The sequence below is a fragment of the Pan troglodytes genome, chromosome 21, assembly GCF_028858775.2.
Source record: "Pan troglodytes isolate AG18354 chromosome 21, NHGRI_mPanTro3-v2.0_pri, whole genome shotgun sequence".
In the NCBI taxonomy this organism is placed as follows: Eukaryota; Metazoa; Chordata; class Mammalia; order Primates; family Hominidae; genus Pan; species Pan troglodytes.
Genome location: NC_072419.2, coordinates 24,897,590 through 24,915,748, shown reverse-complemented (window position 1 = coordinate 24,915,748; position 18,159 = coordinate 24,897,590). Strand labels below are relative to the sequence as shown.

The 18,159-nt window shown below is 44.3% G+C and overlaps 1 protein-coding gene across 10 annotated transcripts in view; it reads left to right on the top strand.

Annotated features, from left to right (window-relative positions):
• DZANK1 (double zinc ribbon and ankyrin repeat domains 1) overlaps positions 1–17,947 on the top strand; it is an 87,344-nt gene extending 69,397 nt beyond the window's left edge. For all 10 annotated transcript variants that reach the window (XM_063802521.1, XM_063802523.1, XM_054674829.2 and 7 more), the window contains 8 exons: positions 2,693–2,796; positions 4,773–4,847; positions 6,965–7,061; positions 7,502–7,602; positions 10,840–10,920; positions 11,471–11,598; positions 16,216–16,290; positions 16,742–17,947. In XM_063802521.1, coding sequence (XP_063658591.1) covers positions 2,693–2,796; positions 4,773–4,847; positions 6,965–7,061; positions 7,502–7,602; positions 10,840–10,920; positions 11,471–11,598; positions 16,216–16,290; positions 16,742–16,907 — 827 coding nt within the window. In that variant the 3' untranslated portion in view covers positions 16,908–17,947. The remainder of the gene's footprint in view (positions 1–2,692; positions 2,797–4,772; positions 4,848–6,964; positions 7,062–7,501; positions 7,603–10,839; positions 10,921–11,470; positions 11,599–16,215; positions 16,291–16,741) is intronic.
• The last annotated feature ends 212 nt before the right edge of the window (positions 17,948–18,159 follow it).

Here is an 18,159-nt window from a genome sequence, read left to right as displayed (position 1 = left end):
CTCACAAGGTCCTTACTCAGTGCTTTTTTGAGAGTTGAGATTTCATTTTAGAAATATACATCTAGGCCAGGCTCGGTGGCTCATATCTGTAACCAGAACACTTTGGGAGGCCGAGGCAGGCAGATCACCTGAGGTCAGGAGTTTGAGACCAGCCTGGCCAACATAGCAAAACCCCATCTCTACTAAAAGTACAAAAATTAGCCAGGTGTGGTGGTGGGTGCCTGTAATCCCAGCTACTCAGGAGGCTGAGGCAGGAGAATGGCTTGAACCCGGGAGGCGGAGGTTGCAGTGAGCCGAGATCATGCCACTGTACTCCAGCCTGGGTGACAAGAGCAAGACTCCGTCTAAAAAAAAAAAGAAGTATAGATCTATTGTATTGTAGCTTCTCAGTCAGAACCTCATTTTTAACATACTCCTACATACGTATTTATTTATTTTCATATTATCTGTGTCCACTAAGAATGTAAGATCCTTGAGGGCAAGAACTCTGTTCACTTCTGTATCCTAGCCCTAGAATAGTACATGACCAATAGTAGGTGCCCAGTAAATATTTGTGGGATAAATGGCTACTTTGTGTCAAACAGTGCACTAGGCTCAGTATGATCTCTAGTGTTGTCTCGATTACTCATAGTGGACTCTCCAGATGCCCTGAGCCAGATCTCAGCCTGCTTGTTTTCAGTGCAGCTGTGGTGGATGGTTTCACCCATCATTGCTAGCATGCCTCATCAAATGTGCCCCATTCTCTCTCTCGCTGTTTTATTTAAATAATTTTATCTCTCTTGACTTTGCTGCCTCCAACTTCAGAGCAGGAGAAGGCTGCCTATCCGTACACAGGTGCAACCCTGAAGCACTGGGAGTTGACACTACTTGGGCTGCCCTCACTCATGGGCAAGGGAGCCGGGGAGCAGATCCCCTAGCTTCTCTGTCCTTCAGCAGACAACTGTGAGACATGTTCTCCATGGTCCCTCATATCCCCAGCAAGATCGGGCCCCAGTTGCCCAGGGTATTAACCAGTTTTTAACGCATTCGTTCTTCCTTCCCTTCTTTGTCCTGCTCTTTATACGCCATCATTTGCATGTCCCACGGTCACCTTCCAAAGAAACCACCTGTCCTAAGTCTTTATCTCAGGTTCTGCTTTCAGGGGAACCCAAGTAAGAACACTTAGGTTCTCTTGTCACAATAACACATGAGGTAGGGGGTATTAGTTCCATTTTATTAGGTAAGAAAAGTAAGGCTTAGGGAGATTTAAGTGTCTGGCTCAACATCACTAAGCTAATAAATGGTAGATTTAGGATTTAAACGCAGGCTTGTCTGAACTCCAAATTATGTTCTCTTTCCACTGAACCATGCTGCATGACCTTGGAAAATCCCTCTGATTGCTTTCAGCTTAGTGTCTTCATTTGTTGGTGGGATCCAATGTGGGTTTGCAGAGTCAAGTGGCCACAGGGCACAGCAGGGGCTGTGGCTGGCTGGAGAGCCTGTGCCCTGTCCAAAGCAGCCAGCTGCTCCTTGGCCTCAGGTGGTCAGCCTGTGTGGGAAGGTGAGCCCAGTGCCCCTGCATCTTCCGCCTGCATATGAGAAACCGGGCATCAGACTCACGTGAAATCTCTCAAGTTTTAAATGGTGGCAACTAATTCAAATGTGTCTTAAACCCTATGCAGACTGGAAAGGGACCCAAGAGAAGTTTTTAGAGTGATGGAAATGTTTTATGTATTGATTGGGGTGTACACGTTTGGCAAGCCCCAAATGGTACATTTAAAATATTGTGTAAGGGCTGGGTGTGGTGTCTCACACCTATAATCCTAGCACTTTGGGAGGCTAAAGCAAGCAGATCACTTGAGCCCAGGAGTTTGTGACCAGCCTGGGTAACATGGTGAAACTCCATCTCTATAAAAAATACAAACACTAGCCAGGCGTTGTGGTGCATGCTTGAATTTCCAGCTACGTGGGCGGCTGAGGTGGGAGGATCATCTGAGCCAAGGGAGGTCAAGGCTGTGGTAAGCCATGATCACACCACTGTACTCTAGCCTGGGCAACAGAGTGAGATCCCATCTCAAAATAAATAAAATAAAATATTAGGTAAGTTATTGTAGGTGGGATAGAATCATAGAAAAAGAAAAGACCCTATGTGTGGCAATCAAAATATGTTCTTTTAAGTTTCCTTTTTTTTTTTTTTTTTTTTTTTTTGAGATGTAGTCTTGCTCTGTTGCCCAGGCTGGAGTGCAGTGGTGCAATCTCAGCTCATTGCAACCTCCGCCTCCCATGTTCAAGCGATTCTCCTGCCCCAGCCTCCTGAGTAGCTGGGACTACAGGTGCACGCCACCATGCTCAGCTAATTTTTATATTATTAGTAGAGGCAGGGTTTCACCATGTTGGCCAGGCTGGTCTCGAACTTTTGACCTCAAGTGATCCACCTGCCTCGGCCTCCCAAAGTGTTGGATTACAGGCGTGAGCCACCATGCTCGGCCTCTTTTGAAATTCTATAATAGTCTATGATTAATTACATGTAACAAGCAGTTATGGAGGAAAATGGAACTTGTTCCAGAGCATAGTTGAGGTTCACTAAGGAAAGTCCATCACAAAGTTTGACAAAGGAAATTAACCTCTCTGAGAACATATGTTCCATGCTATCATTTTTCTTTCTTAGTCTCAGGAGAATCATCCAGATGGCGGGGTTTCTCTTCTTTCTTAGGGTACTGGAGAAGACAGCTGGATCACATCTCTGCTCACCTCAGGTGTTATGCTCAGAACAACCCTGAATTCCGGGCCTTGATTGCAGAACCCAGGATGGGAAAGGTGGGTGAGATGAAATTTCCACTCCACAGGTGTCCACGGGATCAGGCTGAAGGAACCCTCCATGGATTTTGCCTGAAACTGCATCTTGCCTCGCTCCTTTCCCTTTCCTGCTCTGCTTTCTACACTTTCTTACTCTTCTGCCTTGTGAGCTCTGCTCTGATAAATCACTTGCACATGAATATTGTCTCAGAGTCTGCTTCTGGGGCACCTGACCTAAGACAATAAGATTCTGAACATCTCATGCTCAGATGTCACATTGGAAATTCGAACAGTCAGAATGAAAGGTCCCAGAACAATTTAATCCATCCAGATCGTGCACTTAAATCATACACTGTTAATATATAGCAATAGTAACATAACAGCTGCCATTTTACGGTGCACTCAGCATCAGCATTGTATTCATCATTCTTGCCTTCACAGCAAACCTGCAAGGGAGGTGTATTACCTTTGTGATCACTTTAAAAAAAATAACCACAAATTCCTTGACTGTCTTCCCCTCAAATGGTAGAATCTGTGTCCCCTCACCTTGAATCTGGGCGGGTCTGTGACTGTTTGACTAACGGACTATGGTGGAAGTGATGCCATGAGACTTCCAGGGCTTGGCCACATAAGGTCATGTGGCTTTCTCTTGCTTGGCACACTCACCTCCAACACTTCTTGGAGCTCAGCCACCCTGCTATGAGAAGCCCAAGCTACATGGAGTGGCTGCATGTAGGTGCGCCAGCTGAACCCAGTCCTCGAGTCATCTCTGCTCATGAGCCACATGAGTGACTAGACTCTAGATGATTCCAGCCCCCAGACATCCAACCACCTCTAGCCATTTGAGTCTTCCAGCTGAGGCCTCAGACATGTGGAGCAAAGACAAGCTATCTCTGCTATGCCCTCTCTGAATCCATAGCATAATAAAGTGGTGGTGGTTTAATGCCACTAAGTTTGGGGTGGTTTTTCACACCGCAGTTGATAGTCAGAAGAAGCCTTATTTGACACCCAGGAATTTTGAAGCTCAGAGAGGTTTGGTGACCTGCCCAAGACTACACTGCTGGGTCTCATGGGGTTCAAGATTTGAAGCAGATCTGTCGGACCCTGTCAGAGTCCCATGTCCTTTCTTTGATACTACATTGCCATTATAAAAAGACAGCTCTGTGAGAGGACCTTTCCTCTGTTTGTCGCAAGACTAGAAGGAACTTTATGAAATAGGCTGTGTACTCTTCTGCTGCCAAATAGGCCAACATCAAGACGATCTCATTTTCCAGTATTGCCCAATTTCCTTTGATAATCTATTTTGGTAGTTTATGAATTTCTTCAGCCTAATCCAGAGATCTGCAAACCGTGGCGGTTGAGACAAATCTGGCCCGCTGCCCAATTTTATAAATAAAATTTTATTGGATCACAGCTGCACCCATTCCTTTACTTATGTGGCTGCTTTGTGCTATGACAGTAAAGTGTTCACAATACAGAACATATGGTCCACAAGACCTAAAATATTTACTATCTGACCCTTCATGAAAACATTTCTTGTCCCTTGGCTTAATCTAAATTCCTATTGCTACTTACACAGAAAGCTGCTCAACTGTGATACTTGTCCCTTAATTACCAAGCCCTGTCCCCGCCCCCTACCAGGATACCTTTTCCAAGGTGATAACATCTAGTCATGTAGTTTGATTAAAGTGCATCTCTTGAAGAATGCATAGATTTGGATCTTGCCTTTTTATTCAATTTGGCAGTCTCTTTAGAGTAGTTTATTTATAATTAGTAGAGTTTAGATATGGTTGGATTTGGATCTGCCATTTTGTTCTTTGTTTTCTATTTATCTCATCTAGTTTTTGTTGCTCTGTTTTTCTTTTCCTACTTTCTTCTGTGTTAATTAAGTATTTGGTTAAATTTAGAGTTTGACATCTCAGAATTTGTACACTGTTACTTAAGGCAATGAGTCCCACACCCACAGTTATGAATTCTCTCTACAACTCTTTTAAAAGCTTATCTCTGCTACTGTCCACGAAGATGGTTGTGAAGTTAGCATCAGACTGAATTATAGTCAAGTCTCAAACAAGGTGAGTAAGCCTCCAGAAGTTATTCATTTGAGAACTGACCAATTAGTAAATTGAGACAATTTATAGAAATGCTGCTGTGTAATCCATAGAAAGGAAAAGTTTCACATATTATGAAATGCTACTAGAGGCAAGCAATTTCACAGAATTAGATAAACAAGTTAAACCTCAGACAGGCACATGAAGATATAGCGAGAACAGGAGTTGTTCTGTAGTTCTCAGGCTTATTCAGACTCACTGAAGTCCGATGGCATGTCTGTGATATAATTGATTTGGGGAAAGACTAACAAAAATATTTGCTGATATGCCCTTTGGACGTATTTTCTTCTATAAAATAAACCAAACTTTGTGGCCATGTGTCCTTGATCTTCCCTTTTATATGGTGACGGGGGCATTGCCACAGAGCCTGTAAGTGTGTTTCAAACATTAATTGATTGACATTAGCAGCTTTAGTTTCACTGGACAAGAAGTCAGAATAATTAATTAATCAATTGAGAAGCCAAGGAAAAGGAGGGAAATTAACATTTATTAGGCCCTGGCAAGGTGCTAATGGTGTTGTTGAAATTGGGATAGAAGCATGGGCCCTGTCTAACTCATGGGGAGGCTGGGAGTATCTAACGAGCTAATGCACATGAATGTGCTTTGAAACCAAATAAAGCACTAACTGCTCTTTTTAATTGTTGCGGCTAGAGCAGAGCTTGGGTCAGAGAGGAACTTCACGGGAAGGGAAGTGAGAGAAGCAGGTCAAGGAAGGGGAAGGGACTGAATGAGCAGGTAGACAAGAGCAAAGTTGAGCTTTAGCCTGATCCAAGGGGAACTCTGGAGAATGAATTAAACCACAAAGTTGTCCCCAGTTGAGGCAAGGAGGAGAGGGAGCATAACCTCTAGGGCAAAGCAGCATCCACCTACTGAGGGCACTTTGCTGGGGAAGGAGGTCCAGCAGTAAGCTCTTAGCAGCTACACAACAGCTGGGGTGAGTAACCTGGCCAGCTAGTGGGAATGGGGCAGGCCACCAGCAGCACCTCCAATGTGCTAGCTATCTCACAAGTAGAATTGGAGTAACTGTTCCCAGGTCATTGTTTTGTTTTGGTTTTGTTTTGTTTTGTTTTGAGACAGATTCTTGCTCTGTCAACCAGGCTGGAGTGCAGTAGCACAATCTTGGCTCACTGCAAACCTCCCCCTCCTGGGTTTCAGCAATTCTCGTTCCTCAGCTGCCTGTGTAGCTGGGATTACAGGGTCACGCCACCACACCCAGCTAAGTTTTGTATTTTTAGTAGAGATGGGGTTTCACCATGTTGGCCAGGCTGGTCTCGAACTCCTGGCCTCAAGTGATCACCTGCCTCAGCCTCCCAAAGTGCTGGGATTACAGAAGTGAGCCACTGCACCTGGGCCCTAAGTTTAATAAATCTTTTCTTAGCCTGCATGTTCTAGTGTTCAGGAAGTAGCAGGCTCTTCCCTGGGACAGGAGCAGGCAGCCACGTGAGGGTGCAGGGGGATCAGTCCGGGTGCACACAGACTTCTGTGTCTGGCCTCATTATATAGACGCCCATTTTACTGCATTTTGCTTTCACGACATGCCATTGAGGTAGGTCATATTATTTCCACTTTCCAGGTGAGGAAACTGAGGCTCAGAGAAGTTAAGCAACCTGCTTCTTCCAAGGGCACTAAGTTAGTAAGTGGCAGACCCAGGATTCACACTTGGCAGCCTGAGACCTTCCCATCATGACACCCTAATTCCAAGACATTGAAGGACTTTAGGCAGAGAAATGACACAATCACTTATAAAGGATATAAAGGTGACTGGGACAGCCACATGCAAGGAGGCTGGCAGACCCCTGTTGAAAGGCTATTGTGATGGTCCCAGTGTGAGACGAGGGGGCTGGGGCTTCAGGGAGGGAGAGGAGGAGGGGCCAGACTGAGCCGTGGGTAAGGGGCAGAATGGACAAGGCATGCTGGGGAGGTGAGGAGGAGTCAGGAAGGACATCCAGGTCTCAGGCTCCACTCTCTGGGTAGGTAGAGCTGTACTTAATAAGGAGGAGCAGGTTAGAAGGGAGATCCTTCTTTCTAGTGGGACAAAGCAGCCTCATCATTCATGGTGTTTAAATGTTTTCATTGGCCAGAACCTTTACCTGAACAAGGCAGTGAATTTCAGCAATCACCTTCTGAGCAGTGCTGCCGAGGGTGATGGGGGGCTGTGCGGCAGCAGGTCCAGCTGGGGTGAGTTATTCCCTTCTGGCAATTTTAAAACAACTGACCAGGAACACATGGACTTGGCAGGGATAGCAGAGAATTGCTGAGTTTGACAGCCCAGTCACAGATCTTGCAGTTATGTTCCAGACGTTTTATTTCTCTGGCTTCTCTGAAGTCAGAGATGAGACTTTTGAAGTCCTTTACAGGGCTTGGGGGAATTCATTTGTGGGGTGCACTTTTGGACCTAAAAACTGAAGTCCCTCTTTTCCTCTCCTTCCCACCCTTCCTCTGGTTCCTGCACAGGGGAGTGGCTCCAGGAGTCTCTCCTGCCGGGTTTAATCAAATAGAAATTTCTGTGATAGCCATTTTATCCTCTGACTTTTGAGGGACGTGGAAGTAAGAAGTAACTGTTTGTGTGGGGAGTTGGGGGAGGGGCATCATTTTTTTCCCCAACTGTGTCATTTCAGTGAGTGACTACAGCCAGAGTACCTCAGATACTATTGAAAAAATCAAAAGGATGAAGAATTTCAAGACCAAAACTTTTCAAGAAAAGAAGGAGCAGCTTATAGTAAGTGTCTTTTTTGGTCCTTGTGGATGTTGTCTTCAGCCTGTGATTTTCAGGTTTTATTCTGACCTTTTTTAAAATGGAAGAAGAATTTCTCATTTTCTGTTCCTTTTTTATGAGGTTTCTCATGGCATCCTTGTCCTTTAGACTTCTTTAAAGTATCTCAAGATTATGAATTAGAGTTATTTCAAAGTTCCCATCAGTTTCCTGAATCATCTCTGTGTTTCCTCTGGGGTCAGTTCTGTCTGCCTATCTTTCGACTTTGGTTTGCCTCAAATATGGAACCTTGGTTGTCTGGTCATTTGACAAATGAAGACTAGTTGGGTAGTGCAGATGCTGGCATGGTGCCCAGCATTAGGATGGACCCTGAAGTCCCTGTGTGAGTGGACGGGCATGTCGTGGACAGACGTCCGTGGAGGGAGTGTGGGCAGGGAGCAGGAGAAAGCCTTCAGATCCCCTGTGTTGCTGGTGGGAAAGGTCTTCCTCTGGTGGTGAGGGTGTTGGTGTGTGAAGCGCTTTCACGGGTTTCAGCTTGGGATGAAGCTTTTTTCCTTCCCCTCTACACCCTCCCCTGTGTCTGTCATGGAGGTCTAGGCTCTGCCATTCTCCTTTCTTGGGCCCCAGTGCACCAAGTAGAAGCCTTTGTTGGGCAACTCTTATGCTTTCTGCGAAGTAGTTATCAGGGCAAAGTGCACAAGCCTCCTGCCCTTCTTACATGGGGAAGAAGGGGTAAGGCACTAGCGATCTCAGCTATTCACCACGGAGCCCTTAATAATCTACTCATGCATTCAGGCTACGCCCAACACCTAACCTCCATATGGATTAATTTAAGCTTCTGCAGGGCTCCCCTGGAAAGAAAACACTCCTACCTCTGGTATCTTCAGCTGGATTTTTGTTTGTTTGGTTTGGTTTGGTTTCCCTGTCAGATTTCATCTACTTTCAGTCTTCTTGGAATTTCTCAAAATTACTAATTCACCGATGGTCAGTACTGTTTTAGAGTTTCCCACATCTTTTAGAGTTTTGTGTTTTAAAAATATATGCCAAGAATAATTCTAAAAGGAGCTTTGGAGAAAAGGGCAGTGGATGCCACCTGCTCCATCCCCAACCTTGCCTTTTAATTGGTCCTCTTTGGCTACAATACAAAGAACAGATGTGATTAGCAGCAAGCCCCAAGGCCTGGGCCCAGGTCCGAGCTGGACACTTGCATGATGCCGTGTGCTTCCCTCCATGTGTGGTTCCAAGGCCAGGCCCTCAACGCCGCCTTGTCAGTGCACTAGCTGCCCAGCTTGCATCCTGATTCCTCTGGAGGCAGGGACTCTGTTCTTTATCTTTTTGTTTCTTCTACCACATGCTTTGTATGTAACAAACACCAGTACATTTGGAAAGAATATGTTAGAATTGTTTTAACTTTTGTAGTTTAGGATTTCTTGTACTCACCACCTTCTCCCAGTTTGAAATATTGTTATTGAGTATAAAAGCATAGAGTTCCATAAACTGAACAGCTTACAATTTGGGAGACTCTACCTATTTACTCTGTGTATAACCTGAATTTTCCACTGTATATGGCTTTTTTTTCTCATTTGCACTTAGGGGATAAGTATCAGAAGCTGTAACATTTGTTCACTCATTCAGTGATTATTTTTGAGCACACATGTACCAGGCACTGTTCTACGTGTTGAAAATAAAACCTAAACAAAAGACGTAAAGGTCTCACACCTCCTGAAGCTGACATGCTACTGCATTCTAGTACACATTTCCATGAGGAATGGAAATCATGTAAACAAGTGCTCCCCAAGACCCCTGCTGGGGGTTTACTGATTAGAGTACTTGGTTCTAAGCTATTCATCAGTAAGATGGGGACAGCGAGAAAGGAGGCAGCACCGCCTGAACCAGGCATCATCTTCTGAAAGGCTCAGAGGCCTTGACCAGTGTCCTCATGGCCATGGCTTCACAGGAGCAAGGACAGGGAAGGTATTATTTCCACTTTACAAATGGAAATAGTGGTCCTGTGACCACCCCGCAGCCATGCCTGGGATCCAGAGGCAGAAACATACTAAAAGCAATGTCTCTTGCTTTCTTAACAGCTTCCTTCAGTCTTTCAGCATTTGAAATTCTTTATATATAAAGATGAATGTATGGCATTTAAAAATACAAAAAGATAAGTTACTCAGCCAGGCCCAGTGACTCACGCCTGTAATCCCAGCACTTAGGGAGGCTTAGGCAGGCGGATCATGAGGTCAGGAGATCGAGACCATCCTGGCTAACATGGTGAAACCCCATCTCTATTAAAAATACAAAAAATTAGCCAGGCATAGTGGCATGTGCCTGTAGTCCCAGCTACTCGGGAGGCTGAGCAGGAGAATTGCTGAAACCTGTGAGACGGAGGTTGCAGTGAGCCAGGATCGTGCCACTGCATTCCAGCCTGGGTGACAGAGCAAGACTCCATCTCAGAGAAAAAAAAAAGATCTTGAAATTGCTGAGAGCTTTTTCTTTGTTTTGTTTTGTTTTTTGAGACAGAGTCCCACTGTGTTGCCCAGGCTGGAGTGTAGTTGTATGATCTCCGCTCACTGCAACCTCTGCTTCCTGGATTCAAGCGATTCTCCTGCCTTAGCCTCCCAAGTAGCTGGGATTATAGGCAGCTAACACGCCTGGCTAATTTTTATATTTTTAGTAGAGACACGGTTTCACCATGTTGGCTAGGCTGGTCTCAAACTCCCGACCTCAAATGATCTGCATGCCTTGGCCTCCCAAAGTGCTGGGATTACAGGTGTGAGCTACTATGCCCCGCCTTTTTTTCTAAAGAAGAAGTCAATTTATTGGCTCATTCATTCCTCAGGGGAGTATATTTTCTGAACTGTCATACTTCGGCTGACCTTGAACACTTTATAAAGTATGCAAAATAAATTTTAGGATTCACCTGATTGCTTTTCCTAGAGCTAGTCATAATAAAACTAGTGTGGAGTTTCTGGGTTTTGTGAGGTTTCTCATGGCATCCTTGTCCTTAATATAAAACAGTGTCCGTGCGGTAACCTTGCCTGAAGCAAGGTTTTGGAGCAGCAAGATTGATATTAGATGTGGATATCTGTGCTGTGGGCTATTAAAGACCACTCACACACTCACACATGCACACACTCATAGTCACCTGTCCTTGTGACTTAGAATTCAACGTTGGAAAGAAAGTGTTTGCCTTGAGTGAATATTTTGAAGTGGGGGAAATGACCACATTCTGTAATCCTGCAGCCTGAAAACAGACTCCTGCTGAAGGAAGTCGGACCCATGGGGGAAGGAAGAGTCTCTGTGATTGAACAGCTGCTGGATGAGGTAAGTGTTGCCAAAGGAGCCAGTCTCTCTGAAGAGTTCAGCCTGGCATTCCACCTCTGTCTCCTTCAGATGAAAGTTTTGTTCAATACTGTGAAAATTACACTGCCCTTTGATTAAAAACCTGGGATGTAGTGAATGGCTAGTCAAAAGCTTTATATTAATTGTTCCCTGTTGCTAGTTTTTATATCAGAGAAAATAGGCAGAGAAGCACAGATGAGACTAAGGAACATGCATGAAGCTGGATAGAATCTCTGGCCCGTGACCCCATATTACCTTTATCCTGGGTTTCCTAAAGAAGCAAGGTTGTCAGGGTGCCTGCCCTCCCCTCCCCGCACATGTGGGGAACAGAAGTTTTGTCACCTGGGTAACTTTGTAGCTCTGTTCATCGTAGGTCAGGTCTTGAGGTTCCTGATTCTCCTCTCCTTTGATCTGAAAGCACTTTAGTTGCATCAGCTCTGTAAAGGACATCTGTTATACTTCATAGGATGGCGACTGGATGCTGTTGAGTGCAGGGTTTTTTGGAGAGTTTGTCCTTTTCCATTTGCTGCAGGGAGCAGACCCCAACTGCTGTGATGAAGACAATCGACCCGTCATAACCGTGGCTGTTATGAATAAGCACCATGAAGCGATTCCAGTTCTCGTGCAGAGAGGAGCAGACATCGACCAGCAGTGGGGGCCGTAAGTGAAACACATTGAAAGGAGAGCTAAGGTAGCAGCAGGCTGACTGCTTGGAGCTCCACTGCAGCAGAAGCGGTCTACACACACACCCTGTTCAGTTTCAGCCACTTTAACCATTTTAACCTATTTCAGCTTTAATAAGAGGCTTAACGCCTTCTGTTTTCCATAGCTGGGTAAAGCGAAGTTTTAAAAATGGACTGTTGGGTTGCCTAATTTAGTGGCTTTTATAAATGATGATACATTTTGTTAATGCATAAACTTATACTGTGTGGGGCCAGTAAATCCTTAGCCCTTGGGGTGTTAATCAATGTTTTCATCATGAATTGAGAAAACACCAAGGGAAGACAGACTTCAGTGTATTCCCCATGAAAATATCCCCATGAAGTTAATGCAGAAAGAAAATATCATACGGTTGTCTCCAGATCTCACACCACTGCAGAGGAGACTGGTACATCTGAGGTCACCACATGGTCTCCTGCTGCCTTGCTTTCCCACCCGTGATACAAAACAGAAAGGTACCAAGTCCTGTTACTTACTCTCCCAGTCTTGGTCCACTCCTGTCCGATAACCTTCTCTTCTAGCCGTGTGCTTCTGTTGTTCTTTCAAAAAGTACTTTGAAAATATGGGGTGAAAATTCCTTGAGCATGAGTCATTCATGTTAACTGCTCATATCTTGCCGACCACGTTGTTGAAATGAGTCTTCTAGGGACATCACAGGCATCTAACACTCCTACCTCCTGAAGTCTTACTAAGGCAAGGTCAAGGTCTGTGTCAGTGGAACATTCTGCTGTGTACTTCATGCTACCACAGAGGCCAAAATTTCAGTAGCTTTGCTTCTGTTATTCTCTGTTTCAAAATTGTCTCTAGTGTTAGTGTTCAAAATATAATCCTGTTAATTTTTCTATATGCATTTTACTAATGTCTGCATTTTAATAGTTTCTGCCCCCCTTTTTTTAGTTTTATTTTACAGCAGAATGTTTGGTGTGTTGGTGTAAAGCTTCGATGCTTGGAATTTATTTTCTCAAGTTTTCTTAGAGTTTACTGTGTCAACTTATTTATTTATCCCACACTGTTGTATTATTGTCATTATTAATAAAATGGTGCTGCCTTGTTTTGTGTTAAGGCATATTTTATATTTTTATAATTCAGAAAAGCTTTTTAAATAGCATTTAAGTATGTTTGTGGTTGATACAGAAATTACTTGAGCGCATTTTGAATTGAAGTGTAAGCAGCGTGAGTCCTGGCTTTATGAAGAGTCCAGCTAAGAGGAGGAAAGTGCCCTGGGCATTGAACAGATTGCCTTTTTATTTTGCTGTGCCTCAGCTTCCATGTTTGCTTCACCACCATTCTATAAATTGGTATTTATCCACATGTGATCTCATTGCATGTCTGTAAAGTCTGACACTGCGGTTATACCTGTCTATCTGAATGGTGTGTAATAGCCTTTGTCACCCCCCTGCAGGATCATGGTGACTGTGGGCAGTATGTAGCTCACATGGTTGTGGGGAGGAAAGCTAGAGGGTTGGCCCTCTCTCACATAGAGCGCAGGGATCTCTTCTTCCTTTCCAGTGCATGCCGGTAGAGGAAAGTAGCATTTCCCACTGAGAGCCACATTCTGCCAAGTCTGGTTTATATCTGTTAGTTTCAAGAGTTTGGGCCGGGATCAGCCCAGCCTCTGCCCCATAGCTGGACCTCTGTAGACCCAGGAACATGGCCTCAAAGTTCCATCCATCCTATTGCTTTTAGGCATAAGTCATCCAGAGATCTGGTTTTACTGTAAAAGAGGCTCAGCGAGTTGTTCCTTAGCAAACAAGAATTAAAATGCTCTCTCCCATCTGAGCATGTATGGCTAGTGGAGCCTTGGTGGTCTCTTCACCAGGTAACTTCCATTAAGTAGCTTGGCAGGTGGCAGAAAGCTCTTTCCTAATTTCCTAGTTCCATGTTTGTATCATTCCTACCAGAATGAACTCATATTCAACAAAAGGGAATGGCCAGGAGAAATTCACACCCTCCACCAAAGCTCATTCCTCTTACTAGCAGATTTCAGAAACACAGATTCAGGATCTCACTAGGTGAGAGGCCCAGAGAAATGCTGTTTGCTTTTGGACAAGAGCTGCCCTTCCTCACTGCATTGGCGATTCCAAACATGCCATCCTCTGGCTCTGCCCCAGTAGCCAGGTGAGGAAGATGCAAGCATCAGTCTACTTCTTAGAGGTTCAGCTGTGGACATTTATTCCATTAGGTAGTTTAAGGAGAGAATGTACATTAATCTACCATGATACTTAGATTTGAGTAAATAGTTTGAATTGTTTGTATATGAATAGTAAAGTTTCTTTAAAATACAAATTCCATGGCAGAGTCACCATTCAGCATTTTCCAAAACTGAACTGTGGATACATAGGAAATAGCCAGCACACAAAATCTAACCACCAGCAAACCCCCAATGCAATACATAGAATGAACCCTCTGCTCTCAATATGGGGAGAATTGTGAAGAAAGATCTTAAGTCTACTTAGGAGATGTGGCAACCCTATGAATATATCCCAGTTCAAATGGTGAATGCTTTATAAAGGCCCAAGGAACCATAGGGGTGAAGTGACAGACAGTTAAGCTCTATGCCACCAGTGAGGAAGAAAGGATGAAAGATAAGGAGGAAATCAGTCTTTTCCAGACTAATTCCAGTTAAACCTCTTTCTTTTGTAAACTGCCCAATCTTGGGTATGTCTTTATCAGCAGTGTGAAAATGGACTAATACACTGGCACACAGCATAGCCCATGAACATTCTATGGCAAATTCTTCATTTGTGACCTGTTTGTTTGTTCTTTCTGAAAGCATTTATCCTTGATGTTCTGAAATTCCACAAAGGTATTTTTAGATGTGCTGTTTTTGATTCACCCAGTTGGCCTTTTCAATTTAAAAAGTCTTATGTTTCTTTAGGTTAGGAAAAATTTGTTCTATTATCTCTTTGGCATTTTCTCCCCTCCATTTTTCTATTCTCTTTCTAGAACTGTTAGTTGGACGGCGGACGGCTTGAATTAACTCCCTATGTCTGTCTTTCTTTTCTGTTTTTCCATAGTTTCATCTATCTTTTTCTCTTCTGTCTTTCGAGAGATTTTCCTAACTTTGTTGTCCATTCTTCCTATTGAATAATCGTTATTCTTTCTAGGAGCTGCTTTTGTTCTGATTGTTTCTTTTTCATAGTCTCATACTTTTGTGCAATATTATCTTGACTCATTCTGCAGATACCAGTTAGATTTTTGTCTTGTTTTAAATTCCTTGTGTTTGTGTATCGTGGTTTTCTCTTTGATTCTGCAGGTTTTTCTCAGATGTCTGTGAACCTTTGTTGTCCATTCACATTTGAGAATGGAGTTTGGGCTACATGACTGGTAACTCTGTGTATAAGAGAAGGGCTTTGTCAACCAGGAGGCTTTCTGGGTATATGGAGCTACTCCCAGGCTGGGACCCCTGGGTGCCAGAAAGTGAAAAGCTTCCCTCTGATTCTCACCAGTGGTTCTCTTTATCTTCATCAGAGAAGAAGCCACTCTCCTTTTTCTCCATAGGGATCAATGCATGGCTGCAGGCACATCTGCAGATGTGGGGGATGAGGGTGATGGCGTCAAAGGAAGGAGCAGGGGCAGAGAGAGTTCAGACCGTCAATGCCTATCTCATTTCTTCTTCCAGTCATGACTCCTGCCCTCCTTCACTCCCGCCACCTCTGCATAGGAGCCTTTCAGGAGTCCTGGCGCCACCCCAGCCTCCATTTCAGTTGCCCACTCCTCCCCTCACTAGGTCAAACCTGACCAGGAAATACGGAGAGAAACCCTGGCATTGCAGCAAAATATGCTGTGTCTGACCTCTCAGGCCTGCCCCCTGGTTTCTAAGATTGGTGTTTATTTTCATATCATGTAAGCCCAACTCACTGGAGCCAAGGTCATTTTCCCCACACAAAAATAGGAGCTTCAGCCCTGAGAAGCTACTATCGTGCCCAAGAGGTCCAAGCCAAAGTTAAGACTGTGTCCTCCCAGCACTTTGGGAGGCCAAGGCAGGTGGATCACGAGGTTAGGAGACCGAGACCATCCTGGCTAACACAGTGAAACCCCGTCCCTATTAAAAATACAAAAAAATTAGCCAGGCATGGTGGCATGTGCCTGTAATCCCAGCTACTTGGGAGGCTGACGCAGGAGAATCGCTTGAACCTGGGAGTCGGAGGTTGCGGTGAGCCGAGATCACGCCACTGCACTCCACCATGGGTGACAGAGCAAGACTCCATCTCAAAAGAAACAAGACTGTGTCCAATATGTTGCATAAACTCTTGCAGGCAATTTAGAACAATGGTATTTATTAGCATTTATTAAATCAACTACCAACCATATCCTTGTGGGTTTCTCACATTAAAAAATGAATGTGTTTATAACCTTTGCACTATCTAGTATCAAAGCTTACCCTCCATCACAGTATTCCTCCAAGAGAAAGGCAGAGAGAGGAGACTCAAGAGGTTTCCCAGGTTAGTTAAGTAGGTCGGTGAGCAAAACCAGGACCTTGGGTCACGTGCATCCTCTCCAGTTTCCTGATGATGCTAACTAAGGATTTATCCAGGATTTTTTCCCCCTCATTAGGCTCAGAAATACAGCTCTTCATGAAGCAACTCTGCTTGGCCTTGCAGGAAGAGAGAGCATCGCCACTTTACTGGGGTATGTCCCCTGGCCTCTGATGGATACTTTTGAGGGCCACAGGGATCTCCCTAATGGCCTGTGATGATTTTAAGAGGGGCCTTGGTTCCTGAATTGCTGTCCCTGTCCATGGGGACCACCATCCCACCATGGCTTCCGGGGCACTGAGGGCTTTTCAAAGCGCAATGAAAATGTTGCCCCCATTAAACACACTCAGTTGTAGGACTTTAATGCAATGGGAACCAATGGCCAGGATTAGCAATTGGACATTTTGAAATCACAGAGCCTCTTTAAAGGTTTCAGGGTAGAGCCACCTCTGAGAACTGAAGTCACTGTGACCTCTTGGGGAGAGGTTTGGGGAGGTGGGACCAGGAGGGGCCCAGCCTGGCCTCCATGGTAGGGTAGAGTCAAGCTCTTAGGGTCACATGTTCAAGTCCTTCAGTGCACCTCCATTTCTCCATTTCCTTTGCAGATGCAATGCAAGCATCCAAAAGAAGAATGCAGGAGGCCAGACAGCATACGACCTGGCTCTGAACACTGGAGATGACCTTGTCACCTCACTCTTTGCTGCCAAGTTTGGCCAAGGGCTTGAGGACCAACTCGCTCAAACTAGGAGCCTCAGCCTGGATGACTGTTAGACCTGAGGCCTCCACGGGACTTCATTTAAGAATATGTGCATGGCTGGCACAGTGGCTTACGCCTGTAATCCCAGCACTTTGGGAGGCTGAGGCTGGCGTTATCACCTGAGGTTGGGAGTTCAAGACCAGCCTGACCAACATGGAGAAACCCCGTCTCTACTAAAAATACAAAATTAGTCGGGCGTGGTGGTGCATGCCTGTAATCCCAGCTACTCGGGAGGCTGAGGCAGGAAAATCGCTTGAACTCGGGAGGCGGAGGTTACAGTGAGCCAAGATCGCACCATTGCACTCCAGCCTGGGCAACAAGAGCAAAACTCCATCTCAAAAAAAAAAAAAAAAAAAAAGAATATGTGCAGCTCTGGCTATTCTTTAATCATGTCTTTCTGAAATGTGTATTTGAGATTAGAAATTGAGGTTGAGAGGAACTCAGGAGATTTTTTTTTTTAATCATATGACAGTATAAGCCATCAGTACTAAATGGACAGCTCCCAGTATACTGTGGACTGTGATAAAATGAATGTATGTTTTTTAATGGTTTATTGCTGCAGGTTTTTTGTGTATTTGATTTTTAGTTTTTAACTTATTTTTCAATAGGTAATAATTGCATGTGGTTCAAAGCTAAAAGGTATGAAGTATTATGTAGGGATATGTCCCTCCCATCCTGTCCCACAGCCACCACCTCTCTCCTCAGCCAGCAATGACATCAGCATCGACTTGCCTTTCCCGGGGTTGTGCAGAGTTAGATATGCACATACATGTGGTATAAGCACATGTACAGAAGAGTACACATAGAATATAAACGTGTCTGTAGCACATATATATTCTTTCCCCTCTTTTAAAACAAATGGTAGCAAACCAACCACGCACTGTTCTGTATCTTGCTCTGTTTGCTTGATACATCTTGTAGGTGGCTCCTAATTACTATGTAAAGATTGACCTTATTTAAATTTTTTTTGTTGAAATCATCAATATTCTCATCATTATGGTGTGTTCTTTGATTGACAAATAGCTCTCAATAAACCACTTACAAGAATGTGTAATTTTGACTCGTTCCTTTCTTCACGTCATTATTTTAATCTTTGGGTGGTAATGCTGCAGTTGTGAAGTCCCTAACTAGTTTGTGTTAACATAAGTAATAGAATATTTATTAATTTGCTATAATTAATTCAGCACAATAAGTAATGGGCCTTCTTGAGGTGGTTACTGTTATCACCACCTGCTGGGTGGTGATACTTCCCTAGACTGGGCAGCT